This window comes from Leptonychotes weddellii, chromosome 9 (assembly GCF_054177405.1).
Source record: "Leptonychotes weddellii isolate Sample4059 chromosome 9, ASM5417740v2, whole genome shotgun sequence".
Taxonomy (NCBI): domain Eukaryota; kingdom Metazoa; phylum Chordata; class Mammalia; order Carnivora; family Phocidae; genus Leptonychotes; species Leptonychotes weddellii.
Genome location: NC_138377.1, coordinates 71774588 through 71797619, shown reverse-complemented (window position 1 = coordinate 71797619; position 23032 = coordinate 71774588). Strand labels below are relative to the sequence as shown.

Below are 23032 nucleotides of genomic sequence, written 5' to 3'. Positions count from 1 at the left end.
GGTCTCAAGCCTGTTAGCCTACCTGCATATTTTGCATATGTACCTTTCTTATTCCATGAACCAATTCCTTAAAATAAATCTCTCTCTGTGTATATATACATAACTAGTTGGTTCTGTTTCTCAGGAGAACCCTGACTCATACAGATTCTAATACCAAGAATTGGAGTGTTGCTGTTAACAAGTACGTAAAAACGTGGAAACGCCTTTGGAAATGGGTAGAAGTTAAAAGAGTTTTGAGGTTCATGTTACAAAAAGCCTTGAAGAGACTATTGTTAGAAATATGGACATTAAATGTGCTTCTGGTGAAGGCTCAGATGGAAATGAAGAACATGTTGGAAACTGGAGGGAAGGTGATACTTGTTTTAAATTGGTAAAGAATGTGGATGAACTGTATGTTAGCGTCTTATGGAAGATAGAACCTGTGACTGATGGACTTGGATATTTGGCAGAGATTCTAAGCAAAGTGTTGAAGGTGCTCAGTTTCTCCTTATGGCTAACACTAAAATGTGAGAGGAAAGGGATAAACTTAAGTAGAAATTTTTAAGCAAAAAGGAAGGAGATCTTGAAGAATTGGAAAATTCTTTGCCTATGGGTAGTGCAAAAATTGAGAAAGCATGTTCTAGAGAGAATACCAAAGGTGTGGCTAACCAATCATATAATAAAGAGATTATGGTGTGATTCCTGAATCCAATCAACTATCTCAGCTACAAAGCTGCTACAAAGGACTACAGGAAACAGAGGTAGCATGAAACGAAGAAAAGCTTTTTTGGACTTCTAGGATTTACAGGACTGGCAAATAGAGCTTTCTGACTGAAAATATGTGTTATCCTTTAAGAAAAGGAAAGAATGATCCCAAGGGTGAGGCTCTCTCCTCAGTTTCAGTGGGCCAGAAAACCTGGAACCTTGGGTATGAGGCTATCACCCACTACTGCTAAGGATTTGGGGTCACCACTCTGCTGGGCCCATAGGACAAAATACTGAGCCAGAGCCAAAGAGGATTATTCCCAAGCCTTAAAATCTCACAGAACTTGCCCTGCTAGGTTTTAGACTTGCTTAGGACTCATGACTGCTTTCTTCTTTCTAAGATTTCTCCCTTTTCAAAAGGGAGTATCTATTCTATGCCTTTCCCATCCTGGTATTTTGGAAGCAGGTAATTTGTCTTGCTTTACAGGTTCCCAGGTGGAGAGGAATTTTGCCTTAGGATGAAACACACCCTGCATCTCACCCACACTCAACTTAGAGGGTACTTAGAAAAGATGCAGGACTTAGAATTGATGCTAGAATGGGTTAAAACTTTTGGGTTGTTGTGATGAGATGAATGTGAAGAACCAGAGGGCGGAATGTTATGGGCTGAACTGTGTACTCCCAAATTCATATGTTGAGACCAATACTTCAGAATGTGACAACATTTGGATATAAGGCCTTTAAAAGGTGATTACATTAAGATAAGGTCCTTACGATGGGTCTCAATACAATCTGGTATCCTTTTAAGAAAAGGAAATTTGGGGGGGCCTGCGTGGCTCAGTCGGTTAAGTCTCCGACTCTTGATTTCAGCTCAGTTATGATCTTGGGGTCGTGGGATTTCTGTGCTCAGCCAAGAGTCTGCTGGAGATTCTTTCCCTCTTCCTTTGCCCCTCCCCCTGCTCACACGTGTTCTCTCTCACTCTTTCTCTAAAATAAATAAATAAATCTTTAAAAAAAAAAAGGGAAAGAAAGAAAAGGAAAGGAAATTTGGACATACAGAGAGGCACCAGAAATGTGGGTGTACAAAAGGAAGACCATATGAGGACATGGCCAAAAAGTAGACATTTACAAGCCAGGAAGAGAAGCTTCAGAAGAAACCAAATGTGCCAACATCTTGATTTTAGACTTCCAGTTTCCAGAACTGTGAGAAAATAATTTTTTTTGTTCAAGCCACTCCATCTGATACTTTGTTATGATAGCCCTAGCAAACCAATACACAGACACACATGTATATAGCTTGGCTATATAGTCTCTGAAAATGACTTAAAACACACTACACCTGCTTGTTCTCATTCCCTCTCCTTCCTCCTTCTCCCACACGCTTTCTGGGTATATTGTCTTCCTGAGGCCCAGGAGCAAATTATATCTTTTTGGGGATAAATCAAATGGGGTCTAAATCAAAATGACCTTTCCCTTTACCTATATAAGCGGGCTTCTTGTAGTCACATTTGTATCTCCCAGTCCTAGTCCCTGGACACAGTGACTGGTCTACAGGAAAGCATCTGATCCAGGTTGAGGCAAACTTCCATTCTCAAGATATTATGGAACTGGGGCTAAAAAAAAACCTCCAGATCTGGGCTAAAGGTGGAATGATGGATACAGTCTATTAAATTACCAGTATATAATTCCTATTGGCTTTATTCGGTGATAAATACACAGTGGCAATCCCCAGACTCAAACCAGAAACTTGGATGGAATTTAATAATGTTTATAATTATATATGTAGCAAAGGTACACATGAAAAAAAAATTTCTAGTATAATTCAGCTACATGGAGACTAAAAAATTTCACTTATATTTTAATTAGTTATAGTCTATATCAGAAGATAAAACTAAGGGGTGCCTGGGTGGCTCAGTCATTAAGCGTCTGCCTTAGGCTCAGGTCATGAGCCCAGGGTCCTGGGATCGAGTCCTGCATCAGGCTCCCTGCTAGGCGGAGAGTCTGCTTCTCCCTCTCCCTCTGCCCCTGCCTGTGCTCTCTCTCTCAAATAAAATCTTAAAAAAAATAAAAATAAAAACACTAAAAACAAAACAACAACAACAAAAAAAGAAGATAACTAAGATCACTTACCCTATTTTGGGATTTTAGGTTTCCACATTCCTTGGATATTTGTCGTTGTACATATTCTATACTTCTGCTCTGACTGTCTAGGCCCGGATGACTGAACGTTATCTAAAATATAAACAATTTCTACTTAAGTGACAAGAGAATGTATTTATTTTTAATAAAATTATATGCAGTGTGTATTCCAAAACTTCATAGCCTGTTAGTAGTGAAGCCTTTCAAAATAGTTTTAATAAAAAGCATTATTTGAATTATCCTATTATTTAAACTTAGGCGATTCCTTACACATTTAAATTTTTAACTTCGAAAGTAACACGAACTTCTGGTTTCTGATTCTGCATGTAAGGAACTTAGTAATTGCCACTCTGTCCTAACAAGTAAAAAACCTAAATAGAAAAAATATGACCAACTCTTCTCAGATCCATAAGAGAGAGGAGGACACAGTGCAAACCCCTGCCTCCAAGATTGGAGACAGACAGGAAAATAAAGGGAGTCACAGCCCACTAGAGCAGATTCATGAGGGGAAATTCCCATAGAAACCAGTGCTGAGGTAGGAAAACCTGAACTATAATTGATGAGTTGCCAGAGCTCAGTGTATATACTGAGTTAAAAACTCTAAGTGGACCCAGTCATAGTGAAGCTCCCAAATTTTTGTTGTGTTTACCTCCACCAGGAGCTCAACCAAGTTCTTGCAGTAAGTATCAGAAAAATCCTTGCATGCTTCCAGAAGGGGGATGGGAAAAGGAACCATTTTTTAACTATGCCAGAATACTCTGGTTTTTGGTTTGTTTTTTTTTAAAAAGGTCTGCCCTCAGGAGGAAACTAGTGAACCAGAGCCTGACCTAGGATATTATTAGAGCCTACCTGACCTAGGAGAAGACAAAGAGCCAACTCTAGTCAACTCTAACCAGCTGACCCAACTAAAAAGTTAGAAAAAACTGCGAAATACTTGTGGAGTTAACAGTCCAGAAGCACAGGCTCATTCTAAAAGACTGAGACCTAATCATAGGACTACAGAATGCTTCCCCACCCCACCACACCTCACCACCACATACTAAAGGCCTATTTCTAGCAGTTCCTTTTACCCAGTACATCATGTGTAGCTATTAAGGAAAAAAAAAAAAACTGTAAAATATACTAAAAGGCAAAAACGCAATTTGAAAAGATAGAACAAGCATCAGAACCACATATAGCAGGGATGTTGGAATTAGCAGACTAGGAATTTAAAACAACTATGATTAATATGCTAAAAGCTCTAATGGATAGACAGCATGCAAGAACAAATGAGCAATACAAGGAAAGAGATAGAAATTCTACTAAGGAACCAAAAGAAATGCTAGAGTTCACAAACATTAAGAGAAATGAAGAGTGCCTTTGCTGAACTTATTAGACTGGACATGACTGAGGAAAAAAATCTCTGAGCTATTTAAAATAGTAATGACTGAGAATTTACCTAAATTAATGCCAGACACCAAACCACAGACCCAGGAAACTCAAAGAACACCAAGCAGGATAAATGCCAAAAAACATACTACACCTAAGAATATTTTCAAACTATAAAAACTCAAAGATAAAGAAAAAATCCTGAAAAATGAACAACAAAAAAATTCTTTACTTATACAAGAGCAAAGAATTACATCTGACTTCTCCTCAGAAACCATGTAAGAAAGAAGAGAGTGGAGTAAAATATTTAAAGTGTTGAAAGAAAAAATCTGTCAACCTACAATTCTGTACCTTGTCAAAAAGCAAACAAACTTCAAAAAAGATATAAAGACTTTCTCAGGCAAATAAAAACTGAAGAAATTTGTTGCCAGTAGACCTGCCTTATAAGAAATGTTATGAGATTCTTTAGAGAGAAGGAAAATAATACAGATCAGAAACTCAGATTTACATAAGAGTAAAGGAGCACTGAGGAAAGAATAAAATAATTTTTCACAATAAAATACAATTTTAATTTTTCTTATTCTTAATTGAGCTAACAGAGAATAGCTTATTCAAAAATAGTAACAATGTATTCATTCATGTATGATTATATATATACATATATACTCACATATATAAAGTGAAATAAATGACAGTAATGATATAAGAGATGGGAAGGAGGAGTTAGGATTATTTTGTTATTATCAGGTAATCCCAATACCTGTAAAGTGATTTAGTGTTCTTTGAAAATGGACACAGATGCAAACCACAGGGCGACCATAAAAAAAGGTAAAAACAAACAAATATAACTTATATGCTAAAAAGGAGAGAAAATAAAACATATAAAATGTTGAACGAAACCACAAAAAACAGAAAGTGAAAGACAAAAAGAAACAGAGAACAAGGGCAACAAATTGAAAACTGTAAAAAAAATGATAGATATTAATCCTACTGTATTGATAATCACTTTGAATGTTAATGCCCTAAAGGTACCAATTAAAAAATACAGACTGCCAGAATGAATAAAAAAGTTAAGACCCAATTACAAGAAACGTACTATAAGTATAAAGACACATATAGAGTAAAAGTAAACGGAGAGAGAATAATACACTATGCTAATACTAATCAAAAGAAAGCAAATTTAATTCATTTCAGACAAGGCAGACTTCAAAGCAAAGAAAGTTATTGGTCATAAAGAGGGGCATTAAGGAGCAGCTGGGTGGCTCAGTCGGTTAAGCATCTGCGTTTTGGTTCAGGTCATGATCCTGGGGTCCTGGGATCAAACCCCACATCAAGCAGGGAGCCTGCTTCTCCATCTCCCTTTGCCTCTCCTCCTGCTTGTGCGTCCTCTCTCTCTCTAAGGAATAAATTAAATCTTAAAAAAAATAAAGAGGGCATTACATAATGTTATGAGATTAATTTTCTAAGACCTGCAATCCTTAATGTGTAGTGCTTAAGAACAGAGCATTAAATTACACAAGGCAAAACTTGATAGAAATGCAAGGAGAAAGAGATGTACCTATTACCACAGCTGGAGACTTCAACACCCTTCAATCAGAAATGGACAGATCCAACAGGCAGAAAATCATTAGGAACCTAGCTGAACTCAACACCATCAATCAAGTGAATATAACTGACATCTACAGACTACTGAACAATAGCAGAATACATATTTTCTCAAGCTCACATGAACATTAACCAAGACATTTATGGCCCACATTCTGGGCCATAAAACAGATTTTATTTTATTTTATTTATTTATTTTTAAGATTTTATTTATTTGACAGAGAGAGACACAGTGAGAGAGGGAACACAAGCAAGGGGAGTGGGAGAGGGAGAGAAGCAAGTGTCCCACTGAGCAGGGAGTCCAATGCGGGGCTCAATCCCAGGACCCTGGGATCATGACCTGAGCTGAAGGCAGACGCCTAACAACTGAGCCACCCAGGCACCCCCATAAAACAGATTTTAATGAATTTAAAAGAACAGAAATTACACAATGTCTGCTCTTAGACCACAAAGGAATTAAACTAGAAGTCAGCAACAAAAGGGTAAGTGAAAAATCCCCAAATATATGGAGATTAAACAAAACAACACACTTCTAAATAACATGTAGATCAAAGAAGAAATCAACAGAAATTAAGAAGTATTTTGAACTAAATAGAAATGAAAATTGTGGGATAGAGTGAAGGAAGTGTTTACAGGGAAATTTATAGCATCAAATGCATATATATATATTAGGAAAGAAAGACCTAAAATCAATAATCTAAGTCTTGACCACAGGAAATTAGAAAAAGAAGATTAAATCCAAAGGTAGAGTGTCTAGCTAATGCACTAAGACAAGAAAAGGAAATAAAAGGTATATAGATTGAGAAGGAAGAAATAAAACTGTCCTTGTTCACAGGTGACATAATCATCTATGTAGAAAATCTGAAAGAACTGATAAAACAACTCCTAGAACTAATAAACAATTATAGAAAGGCTGCAGGATACAAGATTTATATATAAAAGCCAATCACTTTCCTATATATGAACAATAAACATACAGAGTTTGACATTAAAAACACAGTACTATTCACATTAGCACTCCCCAAAATGTAATACTTGGGCATACATCTAACAAAATATGTATATAACATCTGTATGAGCAAAACTATAAAATGCTGATGAACAAAATAAAAGAAAATAAATGCAGAGATATTCCCCATGTTCATGGATTGGGAGACTCAATATTGTCAAGATGTCAGTTCTTCCCTAATTGGTCTATAGAGTCAATGCAGTCCCAAGTAAACCCCCAGCAAATTATTTTGTGGATACTGACAAACTGATTCTAAAGTTTATAGAAAGAGGCAAAAGACCCAGAATAGCCAATACAATATTGAAAGAGAATTAAAGCTGGAGGACTGACATTACCTGACTTCCAGGCTATATTAATCAAGACAGTGTGGGGGATACAAAAGAACAAATAGATCAGTGGAACAGAACAGATGACCCTGGTAACGGTGATGGCTTTTTTAAAAAAAAAAAATTTATTTTATTGTTATGTTAATCACATTACATCATTAGTTTTTGATGTAGTGTTCCTTGATTCATGGTTTGCATATAACATCCAGTGCTCCATTCAATACGTGCCCTCTTTAATACCCATCACCAGGCTAACCCATCCCCCTACCCCCCTCCCCTCTAGTCAGGAAACGACAGATGTTGGTGAGGATGCAGAGAAATGGGGATGACTTTTGAGATACAACACCAAAGGCACAATCCATGAAAGAAAGAACTCATAAGGTGGACTTCATTAAAATTAAAAACTTCTGCTCTGCAAAATACAATGTGAAAATAACAAGAAGACAAGCCACAGACTGGGAGAAAATATTTGTAAAAGATATCTGATAAAGGACTGTTATCCAAAATATACAAAGAATTGTTAAAAACCAACAATAAAAAAACAACCCAATTAAAAAAATGGGCCAAGATCTCGACACTTCACCAAGGAAGATACACAAATGGAAAGTAAGCAAATGAGAAGATGCTACATACCTTAAGTCATCAGGGAAATGAAAATTAAAACAATGAGATTCCACTACACAACTAGTAGAATGGCCAGTATTCAGAACACTGATAATGCCAAATGCTGGGAAGGATGTGGAGCAAGAGGACTGCTGGTGGGAATTCAAAATGGTACAGATACTTTGGAAGACAATTTGGTAATTTCTTATAACACTAAACATATTCTTCCCATATGATCCAGCAACTGTGCTCCTTGATATTTACTCAAAAGATTCAAAATCTTATGTCCAGGCAAAAATAAGCACAACAATGTTTATAGCAACTTTATTCATAAGTGCTAAAACCTGGAAGCAACCAAGATGGCCTTCAGTAGGTGAAAGGATAAAGTGTGGTATACCCAGACAATAGAATATTATTCAATATTTAGAAAAAAAGACATGGACGAATTTTACATACATATTACTAAGTGAAGGAAACCAATCTGAAAAGGCTATATTAACTTTATGATTCCAACTATATGACTTTCTGATACAGGCAAACTATAAAGATAGTAAAAAGGTAAGTTACCAGGAGTTGTGTTTTGGTGAGTGGAGTAGAGGTGAATAGGCGGAACACAAAGAATTTTTTAGGGCAATAAAAAAACTCTATGATACCATAATGATGGATACATGTCACACATTTGTCTGAATCCACAGAATGCAAAACACCAAAACCGAACCCAAACGTAAATTACGGATTTTGGGTGCTTATGGTATGTCAAAGTAAGTTCATCAGTTATAACTGTACTTTCCACTTTGGGGCTATGTATTTACACACACACTCATGTATGTCTGCATTTATGTGGATCTTTAAAAATTTAGTGCTTCCTTACACTTGTTACATTACAGATACCCTTCTCTGTTTATACATATAGCTTTTCTTTTAATAGCAGCTTAATAGCATCTTAATATTCCATTGAATGAATAATTTATTTAACTAGTCTGATTAATATACACAGACTTTTCCCCAGCTTTTGCTGTTATAAACACAAGTGAACAAATATCTTTATATTTATTTTTAATACACATGTCCAGGCATATCTGCATCACAAATTCCTAAAAGTAGAATTGCTGGATTAAAAAGTTTGTATACTTCAACTCAATAATGAATTTGAATGGGCATATCCAACATGAACCACCTACTTAGTAGTATCTTAAACAAAAAAGAAATTTAATAAAAATAGTTAAGGACAGGGGTGCCTGGGTGGCTCAGTTGGTTAGGCGTTTGCCTTCAGCTCAGGTCATGATCCCAGGGTCCCAGGATCAAGTTCCACATCAGGCTTCCTGCTTAGAGTCTGCTTCTCCCTCTCCCCCTCCCCCCTGCTCATGCTTTCTCTCTCTCTCTAAAAGAAAATAAAATAGTTAAGGACTTAAATAAATTATTTCATTCCCAGTCTTGTTTCCTACAGTTTTAAAATTTTACTTTAGCACTTTAATCACATAGTAGGACCATAAAGAGAAACAGAAGCATTCCAATTTTAATTATGAGGAAGGACTAAATGATTAATGTGGGATGAAGTACAATTTCTGGATTATGGAGTTTACTTTCTCTAACCTGTCTTTATTATGCATCCTCCTATGTCTACCTATTTCTATATAGTGTGAAAAATTATGAGCTGACATTTCCCATTCAGTTTTCCTTTTAGTTTCAGTATGCAACTATATTTGATTTCCTAAAAAATATATAATACTAGGCACTATGGAAAGCATGATAAAGTAGAAAAATGGTTCTTATCCTCACTGGGGTAAAAGGATAAAGCATAAGCTTACAAAGTTATGTAATTATAACTTAAGGTGGAATGTGTAAGAATTCAGGAGTTAACAGGAGAAGAAATCACCATGGATTCAATGGTCTGGGAAGGTGTCACGAAGAAAATGGGATCTGAAGTAAACACAAAATGAAGTAAGCATTTGATCAGATTTTAAAAAAGGATTCAAAACATGCAACTTGATATATGAAGATATGGCACTGCTTATCAGTGGGGGAAGGAATCCAATAAATGGTGTGGGAACAATTAATTATCTATTATCTATATGGAAAAAATAAAATTGGATCACTACCACAGAAATTAGTTTGAAGTGGGTTACAAACAAAAATTTAAAACTTTTAGAATAGGGAGAAAACCTTTGAGACAAAAATAGGGAGGAATTTGTAGAAACACCATCAGGAAAAAGAATGATAAATTCAGTTGCATTAAAATTTAGAATATCTATTCATCAAAACCTCCTTAAAGAGAGTGAAAAACTACCATCAGCGAAGAGATATTGCCCATAAATAAAACTAAAAATGGAGAAATGTCACTGAAAATTTTATTACTCAGATTACTCAGGAACAAGGTCATAGAAGACCACTTAATTAAAACCATTTTATAAAGGAACAATCACAGCTATTTCTATAATCTTGCAAATGCTCAGTAAGTATCTCTTACTCATAGAGCACATGAATCCTATAGACTAATTTGTCTAATTTGTTCAGAGCCTTCTGTACACACCAATGTCAAAAGCCCATTCCTATACACCCTGAAGAAAGTCTTGCATATGAATAGTTGGAAGAAAGTTTGCACTAGCAGTATGCCTAATAACAACAAAAATATGGAAACAACTGAAATATCCACTGGCCAAAGAAGAAGAAATAAGTGGTTGAGCTACCAAGAAAAGCACAGGAATGCAAAGTAAACAAAATCCAAGATAATGGTTACCTCTAGAATGAAGCAAGGGAATGGGACTGGGGGTGCTCATTTCTTTGTTTGCTGGTTTCTCAGGTGTTCATTATATATATTGCTTTCTAAGTACTAAATACGTCATAAATTTTCTATCAGAAGCTCATTGATACATGCGGCTTTATTTGTCCACAATGAAATGACCTTCAGGAACTTGAAAGTAAGCAAAATTGAGTAAAAGCTATAATGCTAGCTTCTAGGTCTATTAGACCTAACTGACCTAATACCTGACTGAGAGCATTAGCATTTTCAAGGAACGTACCTATCCATGAAAAGGATTTAAATAGCCCATGGAAGCACTGAAAATGAGTCAAAGACAAACACTTACAATGCCTACCTAAGCATAACTTGAGGAAAAACCTAGTGTTTTTTCAGCTAGTATTAGGTAATAATTCTCCTTAGGTCTCATTTCTGCAGACCTAGTGAGGAGAGGCACTGTTTGCCTTTGTTTCAGACTATTTCTATGCAAAGATGTGTGTAAAGTGAGACCACTGAAACATAGTGTCTTCCCAGTTTTCAGTTATGTTTGTTGAGTATCCAGTATATGACTATGACACTGTCTCCCTCCCTGGCAAAAGTCAGGCAAAACTTACTGTCCTTTATAAAAGACTTTGGGTTCCCTAAGCCCACGGTTCCAATGCTGTGATGCAAACCCACTGAGTGTGCAACATCTACCTGAGCAGCTCAGCGTCATCCCCATGGGAGTTGGAAGGCCAGGAGACCAGCACAAACATGAAGCTCACGCTACTTTATTGTGCTGTGAGTAATAATGACCTTTGTCTCTCATCTACCAGTCTTGTCTTCTGTCAGCATCCATACAACTGGCAGGTTAACCTGTTAGCCAGGATAAAAATCTCAGACTCTTCATATTTCCTGACAGCAAGGAAACAGTCTAGTCCTTTTGGCAAGACTGTTCTGCTGTAGAGAAGGATCCATCAAGCTATCCAGTCAAAGGCAATTAAACATTCAAAGCATGTAAGTACTCTGTTGAGCATATTCGCATGAAGCTAGATTTTGGCAATGATCTAATATCTTATGAAGATCTATTTTATGTAGACAATGTACTAAACAAGCTACCACTAGTACTACAGTCCACATGATGGCTTAAATTTTACATTCTAATTTTTATAAACCATTTTTCTTAAATTTGATTATTTTACATCATGAAAGAGGACTCCAGTCTTAACATCCTGACAAAATTTAGTTTCTGACCTTCAAGTTTAAGGCCAGATTCTGTAATATGGGAAATTCCTCTGTGAGGCCAATTGGGTGACATCCAAATGGACAAATGGTATACCACTATAACAGGACTGTGCCAAATGCAAGTGTACATTAATCCTGTTAAGAAACTTCTGTAATTACTTATTAAATGCATAGCTAATATCTACTGTAGCTTTTTTTTTTTAAGATTTTATTTATTTATTTGACAAAGAGATACATAGCGAGAGAGGGAACACAAGCAGAGGGAGTGGGGGAGGGAGAAGCAAGCTTCCCGCCGAGCAGGGAGCCCGATGTGGGGTTCGATCCCAGGACCCTGGGAGCATGACCTGAGCCAAAGGCAGACACTTACCGACTGAGCCACCCAGGCGCCCCTCTACTGTAGCTTTAAAGGAGAATACCTACTCTATTCTAATCCCTAATAAACTGAGTTCACTTATTTTAACATCAGAAAATGTGTAATTAAATGTCTAGTTATACAAACTCATAAAACATAACCCTTGTTTCTCTATGTCACATCAATCTTGGAGATAAGGAAAAGTTGTAAAGTTGTAAAGAAAAAAAAGTTGTAAAGTTGTAAAGAAAAAAATGTAAAGAAGCTAGAATTCAACTCCCTAATAGTCTGGCTCCAGAAGCCATGTTCAAAATCCCCATGCTAAGAGCTGCCTGCCAAGTGTTGTTTACTTCCCTCTCTGCAGTTACCTAGCACTATTTTACAGTTTTCTGCATGGCGACTACATTCTTCAACCACTCCACCACTATCATCATTGTCATTTTGGGAGAAGGGCTCAGTTCTTTTCCCTCCCATCAGTCAAAAGAGTAGCTTATACTTTCCTCAGCCAAAATAGGTAGGCCAAATAAATTCCCAGGGTCTGGGATGATAACTTTGTGTTACCTTCATCAAGTTTTTTCTCACTGCTCAACTATATCAATCACGGGCCTACCTCAGGATGTACATATATCCACTCTCCTCCACTGGTGAGTTTTTCTGCCCATCACTGAAGATATTGGAACATATTTTGTATTTAAAGGTGTTAAACTGGATATCCTCAATCTTAACTATCTTATTTCCTAGGATGCCTAGATGTTGATGAGCAAATATGATTCCAGATGGATTCCTTTGATTCCAAATTCCTGGAAAAGGTATGCAAACTATTTTCAGCCTCTATTTTTGCTATTATTTTTTCTCAAAGTAAAACTGGCTTAAAATTACTTTTTTCTTTCTTGTACCAATTAATTTTTCTTGCATTTCTTATAAAATTTCATAGTAAACTTAGACAAAAACATGAGTAAACTATGGATAATTTCTATCCCCCAAATGAGGCAGTTTGTCATACAGGTTGTTGTGAAGATCAATATTAGTTATGTAAGTGCTTTAAACAGTACTCAGCATACAGTAGGGACCAGCTATGATAAGGATTAACAAGCCATACTTACAGATTTAATGAAATATAAAACTGCCTGATTAACATAAAAGGCAGTATTTTAATCTGAGCTAGAATAAAAAGGAAAAGGAGGAGAAGAGGAAGGAGGTAGAAGAAACATTTAGCATTTGTAAATAACCTTAGAATTCTAACAATTCAGCAAGTATTAATCTAGTGACTGTTCAGGTACTTAATGATTCTATGCATGAATTTCTTCACTGACAAAAACTAAAGATACTAGCTCTGCTCAAATGAAATATTAGAATCAAAAGCACTTAGCGAAGCACCAAAAGACTATAAAATCTCATTCTTAAATAGTCTTCTTGATTTCCCAAGACAATTACAGAGGTCACATAAAATTAGTAAACATGAAAACACATATAATACTTCAACAACTAATCTGAAAATAATTAAATATGAGAATGAAAGTCATCTTCCAAAGTAAAAGCAGAATGATTCTCAGAAATCTAAGTGTTGCTTTCAGTAATGTTTTTTCAATTTATGAAAAACATCAAAAAGAAATACTAACAGGCTTTAAAAAAAAGAATAAGAAATACTAACAGGTTTCATTATGCCACTTCATATACCATGATATCAGAGGGGAAAAATGTAAAGAATATCAATATAAATTGCAGGTCAATGTACTGGGGGAACACTCATGTGTTTGACAGAACAAATTAAGACAATCAAACACTATCAAAGAAACAAGAGTCTTATCTTCTGAGAAGGAAAAAACACCCCTAGCAATAGATGATGATAAGACCAATGTGTTTGAAAAATGGCCAACATGAAAGTGAAAGGGGCTATAAAGTCTGAGGCCAGTGGGGAAAGTAGAACTTAAGTAAACATTTAAAGACTATCTGATCACAAGAAAGATTTAAGATCCATCTTTTTTCACCATGAAATAATCATGACAGTTTACTTAATCATGACATACATCATTCAGAATAAAAGAGCCTACATGTCCTAACATACAACCTCTGGATATTAGGCAAGTCTTTCACTCTGTGCCGAAAGGAGTGGGAAGTGGGAACGGCACTGTATTGGTGGTGACAGAGGTAACTGTCCTAGTCTTGTCCATCTCAGACAATGGCACCATCACTCATTCCACTGCTTAGACCTCAAACTCAGAAGGCATCCTGGACTCTAATCTATTATCAAGACTTTTTTGGCTCTTCCTTCCAGAATTTACCCCTTATCTCACCATTTCTCATCATTTCTGTCTAATCCAAATCACCAAAGTCTTTTACCTGGATGAAAACAATAGCTTCAAAATTGGTCTTAATTCCACTCATGACCTCATCCTAACTGTCCACATAGAAGCCATAATAATGTTTTTAAATGTAAATGGGACCTTTATTGGAGATTAAAAACCTTCCAATTGCTTCTCACTGAAACTAGAACAAAATTCCTACTCCTCCCAATAGCCTACACTATCCAAACTCTACCAAATTCTCTAACTGTAACTTGCAGTATATTACCACCTTTACTCACTAAACTGCAGCTCCATCAGCCTGTTTCTCTGAAATACCAAGCTCCTGCTTGGATATCCCACCCTTCACCCCTGGATTTTCATATGGCTATTATGTTTTGTTTTGGTATTATTCATATCTCCATATAAATAGCTTCCCAGAGATGGGCGCCTGGGTGGCTCAGTTGGTTAAGCGACTGCCTTTGGCTCAGGTCATGATCCTGGAGTCCCGGGATCGAGTCCCGCATCGGGCTCCCTGCTCGGCAGGGAGTCTGCTTCTCCCTCTGACCCTCCCCCCTCTCATGTGCTCTCTCTCATTCTCTCTCTCTGAAATAAATAAAATCTTTAAAAAAATAAAAAAATAAAAATAAATAAATAAATAAATAGCTCCCCAGAGGATCTTCCCTGTCATCTTATAGATCTGTATAATTCCTGCTAGTCTATTTATTTCCCTGTATATTCCTACTATTCTATTTCCCATTACTTTGTTTCATAGCACTATTACTATCTGAAATATTATTGGTTTAACTTGTTTAACAGTCTATCTCCCCTACTAGCATTTATATCCTTCATGAGGCTAGAGCTCATATCTTTCTTGTTCACAGCTATTCTCAGGGCTTAGAATAGGGCCTGGCACATAGTAGGTACTCTAACATTTTTAATATGCATATATTCCATATACATATCAATGTTTGCATGAATGAATGATCTTCCTTAACCCCTAAAATAACACTATGGGAGTAAGTTTTATTATTGATATTTACATATGAGGAAACAGTAAGACAGAGAGCATTAGTTTTGTAATTGTAAGTCAATTAAAAGGACAAGATTTAAAACTAGATCTGCCTTTATCTGAAGCCCAAGATCTTACCCACTGTTGGAGAAATTTCTATCCAGGGAACAACTTTTTCCCCAACGCCTAGTTTGGTTCTATTAAGCAAACAGACCTTATGGAAAATGGCAAAATAACAAGTTTAGGCAGGAAATGTAAAACACATAGCTTAAATTTACACAAGACAAAAAGAAACATCTCCTTGCTCCAAGGTTGCCATGATTAGCCTTGCCATTCTCCTGCCAATCAGCCATAATTATGATTAAACCAGGATCTGGCACTTAACACGAAGGCAAGCCATAAACTTGTAAAATAGCCTAGAACTGGAGCTCTGCCCAAAAGTGGCAATGTTGGATAGAGTGTGCATCATTTTATCTCTTCTCTGCCTAATCGGCTCATCCTGTAACCTTGGAATGGAGAGCTATGTAGAATATATAAATAAACTTGCCCTAAGCTGAGCCAATCAGCTTCCTTCTTATAAGAGTATGGAATTGGTTTGGGACTATAGCGATCTAGGCTGGAATGTCATGTCGACTAAAGGGCTGAGCCTGACATTCTGATAGTCATAATACACTACTAATCAATGAGGCAACAAAGAACCTAGGCCATAGAGAAAAAGAATGAAATGGATATGTAAAGAAAGACAGAGATAAATGGTCATACTGAGTTTGTATGAACAAGATAGAGGGGAACAGTGGGAGTGGGGAAAGAGAGAAGCTACTTAATGCCTAGCACCTCAAAAGTCCTAGCTCTATTTATTCTTTTTTTTTTAAAGATTCTATTTATTCATTTGACAGAGAGAGAGTACAAGTAGGCAGAGTGACAGACAGAGGCGGAGGGAGAAGCAGGCTCTCCGCTGCACAGAGAGCCGATGTGGGCCTCGATCCCAAGACCTGGGGATCACAACCCAAGCCGAAAGCAGATGCCCAACCAACTGAGCCACCCAGGTGCCCCTAGCTCTATTTATTCTTAAAATGAATTCTAAGGAATGCCAGTGAGTCATTAAAATCAAGTCCCCCTCCCCAGTATATATATACAATGGAATATTACACAGCCATAAAAATATGAAATCTTGCCATTTGCAACAATGTGGATGGAACTAGAGGGTATTATGCTAAGTGAAATAAGTCAGTCAGAGAAAGACAATTATCATACAATCTCACTTATATGTGGAATTTAAGAAACAAGGCAGAGAGGATCATAGGCGAAGAGAGGGAAAAAAATGAAACAAGACGAAACCAGAGAGGGAGACAAACTGTAAGAGACTCTTCATCATTGGAAACAAAATGAGGATTGCTGGAGAGGAGAGAGGTGGAAGGCTGGGATAACTGGGTGATGGACATTGCAGAGGGTAAGTGTTGTAATGAACACTGAGTATTATATAGGACTGATGAATCACAGATTTGTACCTCTGAAACAAATAATATATGTTAATTTTAAAAAATAATAAAATAAAGTCTCCAAGTTACCCTAAATTAATCAAGTTCCCAGTACTGAATGATAAGAACAGGAATAAACTGAGTCAAAACATCATTTGCTTCCAAGCTGATGCTGTTAGCATTTATTCATTCTCTCATTCAACAAATGTTAACTAGAGGCTCACTTTATTCAGAAACTTCTAGGTTTCTCAAGATATCAGGGAACAAACAAAAAGTACAAATAGAAAAATTAAATACATAAAGTTAGGAAATGGTAAATATTATGAAGAAAAATAAAGCAGAGTAAGGATACAGTGATAGAAAAGTCGCTATTTTATTTAGAGTGCCCAGGGAAGCTTCACGGAAGAGGTGACCTGAAGTGAGGAGCAAACGTTGTGAAGATCTAGGGGAAAAGTGTTCCAGAAAGATGGAAGAGCAAATGCAAAGCAAATTTCTTCCCTAACAAGCTGCATGTTTGGGATCCTCAGGTTAAAATGAGAATCATGAAATGAGAAACAGGTGGGCTTTAGTCATAGCCACTATGCCACTGGACACTAATACATCTTATAAATATCATCTATCAAGAAGAGTATTTTAAAACATTTTTTAAAAAACCACTTTGATGGGCTTCTGAGTTTGTAGACATATACTGGGTATAGTTTAAACCACATGAGTTCATAGTGAAATGGTTCAAATGCTTATTTAACAATGAAACAAATTTAACATTTGTTTCTATCACTAAGAGAAATGGGGTCATGAATGGTCTTCTGACAGATTTGATAACATTTGTGAGTGACATAAAAACAGGGTTATAGTCTATAATTAAGGTTTCATTTTTAGATCAAGCTGGAAAAATTAGAAGGTTATATACTGAGTACCCGAAGGAAACACTTTCACAGAGTTGATTTAGGAATACATTATTAGTATCTGAGGTTAAGCTACAAGAAACAACTCTATGAAATTTATCAGTGTATTTGCCACAGATATGTTTGCTCAAGATATTTTTCATAATATCTGTCATCTGAGAAGTTTCATCTAGAGTAAAGCTAGAGAAATTTTTGGTTCCGAAGAGGCTGAAATGGCTCTTCCTCCCAGAGAATGAAAGCGTAACACACTTTCCCTTTTCACCTTTGTAATCAAAAAATGTAAAGTCAAATTTATGGTTCGGTTAAATCACATTCCCCTAGACTTCTGTTGTTTATTTTGTCTGATAAAGGCAGATGGTCTTAATGTCCTTCTCTAATACATCCAATTTCTATACATATGAATAACACACCGAAAAATATTTAATCTTCTCACCTGATTGGCTTGGCTCTGCAAGTAAACTCTTCTGGCATTCAGATCTTCAAAGGCAGAAGGTCTTGAGCTTCTGTATGGCTCACTGGTAACAACTGTCTCTTGCTGGAGATGATCTTTCACTAGAGAACTGGAACTGTCCTCTTCAGTTGCCTAATGGGAATAATCCCCCAAATTCATTAGTTGCCAGAATATAAACAAAAACAAAGTAAGATACTTTCACTCTAGCAAGTATTTAGCAAATCATTATGTACCACTACCATCACTATAAATGGCAATTCCCCAAACTCAGTCATGATTAGGGAACCAGGTCAAAATAAAATAACAATAATATTAATAATAAATCAATTTTATGGGCTTCCTTATAGCAAACGACTTAGGAAGAATTAGAAGCCTAACCATGCCACGTTAGAGAGATAATCTAATTAAAATGAAGTTTTAAATTTTAACGAGAAGCAACATACATAGAAAATGAAGAAATTATCACAGAGATACACAAATCAATTTAAGTGTTGTCTTGCAAGTTAAAAAAGTATGTACCAAGGACTGTGCTGTGTTATATGATACAGGGGATCAAAAGAAAACAGCAGTCCATGACCTTATTGAATGAATGAAAGAATTAATTAGCCTGACTATGCTGATTCAACTCATGCACATGAGACTTAGGTAGGGGATATGCTCAATGACAGGCCCTAATGACATGTTTTTGAAATTTCATAAACAATAATTTGTTTAAAGGAATGAGATAATTATTTGCCATTACTTTTCCTGTTATTGTATAATTATTTGAAGAGATTGTGAAAGCCAAAAAAAATGACAGGAATACTTTCACTGGCTTAACCTAAAATAATTTGGAGTCATCACTACAGGGCTAATAATCTTAAAGGTGTAAACCTTTATGAGCTTTAAAAAAAAATAAAACAATTAAAAATTTGGTGCTCTAAAATTAAAGCAGTAAGATTCATAAAATAGCTAACATATTTTGGTTTATAAATGCACATTCTAGTCCTTGCTCTGAAACAAAGTAGCCTTGTGACATTTAATTTCTGTGGAATTGGTTTTTTCAATTACCAAATACTTTTATAATTCCTATGCTATTTTATCACATGGATTTTCTTAAGGATTTAGTGAGATGATAATATATGTGAAAATGCCCTGAAAACTAAAAGCAATTAAACTTTAAAAAAATATATTTGAGAATGCACTATCACTTAAAACTAAATGTCAAACCCAGTTAATTGTTCTTTTTAGCTGATTTTCATTACAGTTGTCCCAATGAGTTATGATAGTTAATGCTAAATTAATTACTAGAAGGAAGTTGGTTAAATACTAGTAACCAGCAAATATTCTTTCAAAATGCATGCTGAAAATTGGAAGGAGTAAAAAATTTCAAGAAATATATTAACATATTCGAGACAGTTTTGAAAATAAATGATTCAAGTAACTGTAAAAATCATAAGCAAGCTGAACAGAAGAAAACATGGGGGTTTGGGGGGGAGGTTTAGAGAAAGGGCCTAAGTTAGAAAATTGTCTCATCCAGCTAAGGTTTAGAATTTAAGCAATTCAAGCGATTAACTTCTCTAAATTATGTTTTTATTATAAATTGGGTATATTTGTACTAATAACTTTGGGGTTACTTGGGATACTCAAGAGATTAAAATCTGTAAACAGGCATGAATTACTATAGTAGTAGTAGTAGTAGTAATATCAGTAGTAATTACAAAGTAATTATACTTATAATGGTGACAACTATTTGGATCAGGTTGATTTTACTGAATTCCAATCTAATTGAGGAGTCATTTAAGATTTGTAAAATAAAGCCTACTGAAAAGTCCATACCTGAACAAACATAAACTTGTTATATAACACAAGTATTTTACTCTACTGACTTGGGTAATTCTACTTATATTCTGTACATTAAGCAAAGACACATTTCATTTTGATTAAGAATACATTTATTTTTTAAAGGGAACTATCAAGAGTGTTATTTCATTATTAAATAAATAAAAATGTGTTTATTGTTTGGGTAACAAATAATTTAGTTCTACTTAAAAATGTCTGCCAAAACAGGTAGAATTTACCTAATAACTACAGTTCACATCACACAGTGAATTTTTAACTACACACCTAAATGGGTCTCAGATAATAAAATAAGGGAAACATCCTTCAGGTGTTTCATATGGTAAAAACAAACAACTCCTTCCCTCAATGTATTGTACAGACTACAATCTACAATAAGGCCCATTATCCTTGAACTGTGAGAAACAAAACTAACATTTTTATAGAATCCCAAACTGGGAGAGTATTTTCCTACTACTTAATTATATCTCTTTCAGCAAGTTATAAATTTAGATGTATACTGGAAAAGTTTTTAAAAAAGCAGTAATAAGTAAAATGGCCATTCTTAGTCATTGCTAATTCTACATACACAAGTAAAATGTGGAACAACCATTTGTGAAAAATGATTTCAGTAGAATGTATCAAAGGTTTTTAAAACATTTTGACAAAGTATTGAATCTTGCAAAGAAAAAAAAAGTACTAAATGGGAGAAGCTTTAGGCAAAATTATTTTTCTCAGAATTACTTTTTTTTTTTTATATAGTGTTCCATGATTCATTGTTTGCATCTAACACCCAGTGCTCCATTCAGTACCTGCCCTCTTTAATACCCATCACCAGGCTAACCCATCCCCCCACCCCCCTCCCCTCTAGAACCCTCAGTTTGTTTCTCAGAGTCCATAGTCTCTCACGGTTCGTCTCCCCCTCCATTTCCCCCCCTTCATTTTTCCCTTCCTGCTATCTTCTTCTTTTTTTTTTAACATATAATGTATTATTTGTTTCAGAGGTACAGGTCTGTGGTTCAACAGAATTATTTTTAATAGTAAAAATGAAGAAATAACCCTAATGTCCCAAAATATGGGGATGGTTACATAAATTATGGTATCCCCACTTAATGGAATATTGAGTGATCATCTGAAATTAGGCTTATGACTAATATCCACTATATGGGGAAACATTTAGTGTTAAACAGTATACAAAATTTACATTATCATAACCATAACAAAATAAAAGAATGAAATGATATAAAAGGAATGTTAACACCAATCCTTGATGGTTTGATTATGAGTAATTTTCCAATTTTTCTAGAGCTTTACTTTTATGTTGGCCAAAATTTCTCTTAAAATCTAGGTATATACTTTTTCCCTAGTTTGTGATACCGAATTGTAATATTTTGAAATATAAATATATCCTATTAAAATATTCAAGTAATTCAACTAGGGAATTTGTCATATGCTTTTTGGCTTAAATACATTCCGCCCCCACTCTGTATGTGAAATGATTAACTAAGACATTCTTCAACCCTTGCCCCAAACCCTCCTAGATTCATGCAAGGTATCTGTCGATTAAAAAAAATTATTTTCTAAACAAGTTCACCTTCTGAGTATCTTTCAAATCCATTTTCTCTCATTATCTTTTTTGCCCTCATTATCTTTTTTGCCTATCTTATTTCAGTAGGCTTTTAACTGATCTCCTTGTTTCCAGACTTGGGGAAGGCTATTCATGCAAATCTATTTGTTTTTCTGCTCAACCTTTCTAAGATTTCCAATTACCAAAGCTCTCATGGGGAATCCTCCACATACTGGAGAGTGGAAGAGAAGAAAATCAGTATTGTCTGAGGAACACCTTCATAAGAAATATAATTTACACAAATCCATAGAAATGGGCCCTCTCCCCCCAGTTATTTTTTTTTTATTTTTATTTTTTGGCCTATTTCAAACAATGTTGCTAAGAACATTCTTTTACAGACCTTATGGTATATATGTACAAGAGGGTTTTCTGGTAAATATCCAGGAATAAAAATGGTGGATTACAAGATATACCTACAGGATATACCTACGTTTCCAAGGTAGTGGTAACAATTCACATATCTATATTCTCACCAAGCCCAGGCATTATCACAACTTGCACTTTTATGTGTCTATCTGCTATTTAATTTCTATAATAATGGATCAGTCTTACTAAAAGTTACATAATATTTTCTTTCTGCAACGAGAAACTCTGAGAATGAACAAAAGAACTAAAAAATGAATGCATAGGTTTGTTATTTTACCATGGCTCCTAATACTATTGCATCCTCAAATCTTTTGGTTTCAGAAATACTGATGTACTTGTTTCTTACCATTTGACTTTTCACACTTCTGATTCTTCGTACATGCCATTTCCTCTGCCCACAATGACTATCTTCAATTCTTCCACAAGAAAAACTCTTTATAATGTCAGCTATAAACTCTTAAAAAGTCTTTGGTGATCCATTCCCAACTTAATCATTCCCTCCTCTAAAGTTCCTCAAAAATACTTGTATCTATCACCCTATATTCTAAGTGTTCTTTTATTTATATTTCTGCCAAGAGCCAGTAATGGGAGACTTTGCCTACATTTTATCCCTAGGGCTTATAATTATGCCTGTCATATAGTATCATATAAATAATCTCTAATATGCAACCATCCACAAATCAGATCACATTATACTAATACAGACTCTTGGGAGTAAATTTGGTTTAACAGGACAAAAAATGTAGAAAAAGAACTCCTTAATAAAAAAATCTTCACCCACAAAAGAAATAATTTTAATAAATGTAAAAGTTCAATTACACAGAAAAATTCTGCCCATAATCCCAAACCCATGGAATAACACCTACTATTTGACATAGAGCTTTCCAGACTTCTTAATGCATGTATATTTGTTCATATCTTATGTACAATATGGTTCCATTTATACTGTAGACAGTCTATCCATGTGGTGTTTTTCCTTCATAATATATCATGGACCTCTCACCACATCAATATATAAAGATGTACCCTGTGCTTTGAAATGCTTGCAA

At 35.4% G+C, this 23032-nt stretch overlaps 1 protein-coding gene across 3 annotated transcripts in view; it reads right to left on the bottom strand.

Moving 5' to 3' along the window:
- SPRED1 (sprouty related EVH1 domain containing 1) overlaps positions 1–23032 on the bottom strand; it is a 121053-nt gene that overhangs the window by 6270 nt on the left and 91751 nt on the right. For 2 of the 3 annotated variants that reach the window (XM_081830871.1, XM_081830870.1), the window contains exons 5-6: positions 18155–18304; positions 2815–2916 (exon numbers count right to left, since the gene is read on the bottom strand). In XM_081830871.1, coding sequence (XP_081686997.1) covers positions 2815–2916; positions 18155–18304 — 252 coding nt within the window. The remainder of the gene's footprint in view (positions 1–2814; positions 2917–18154; positions 18305–23032) is intronic. The other variant, XM_081830872.1, reaches the window with a different exon arrangement.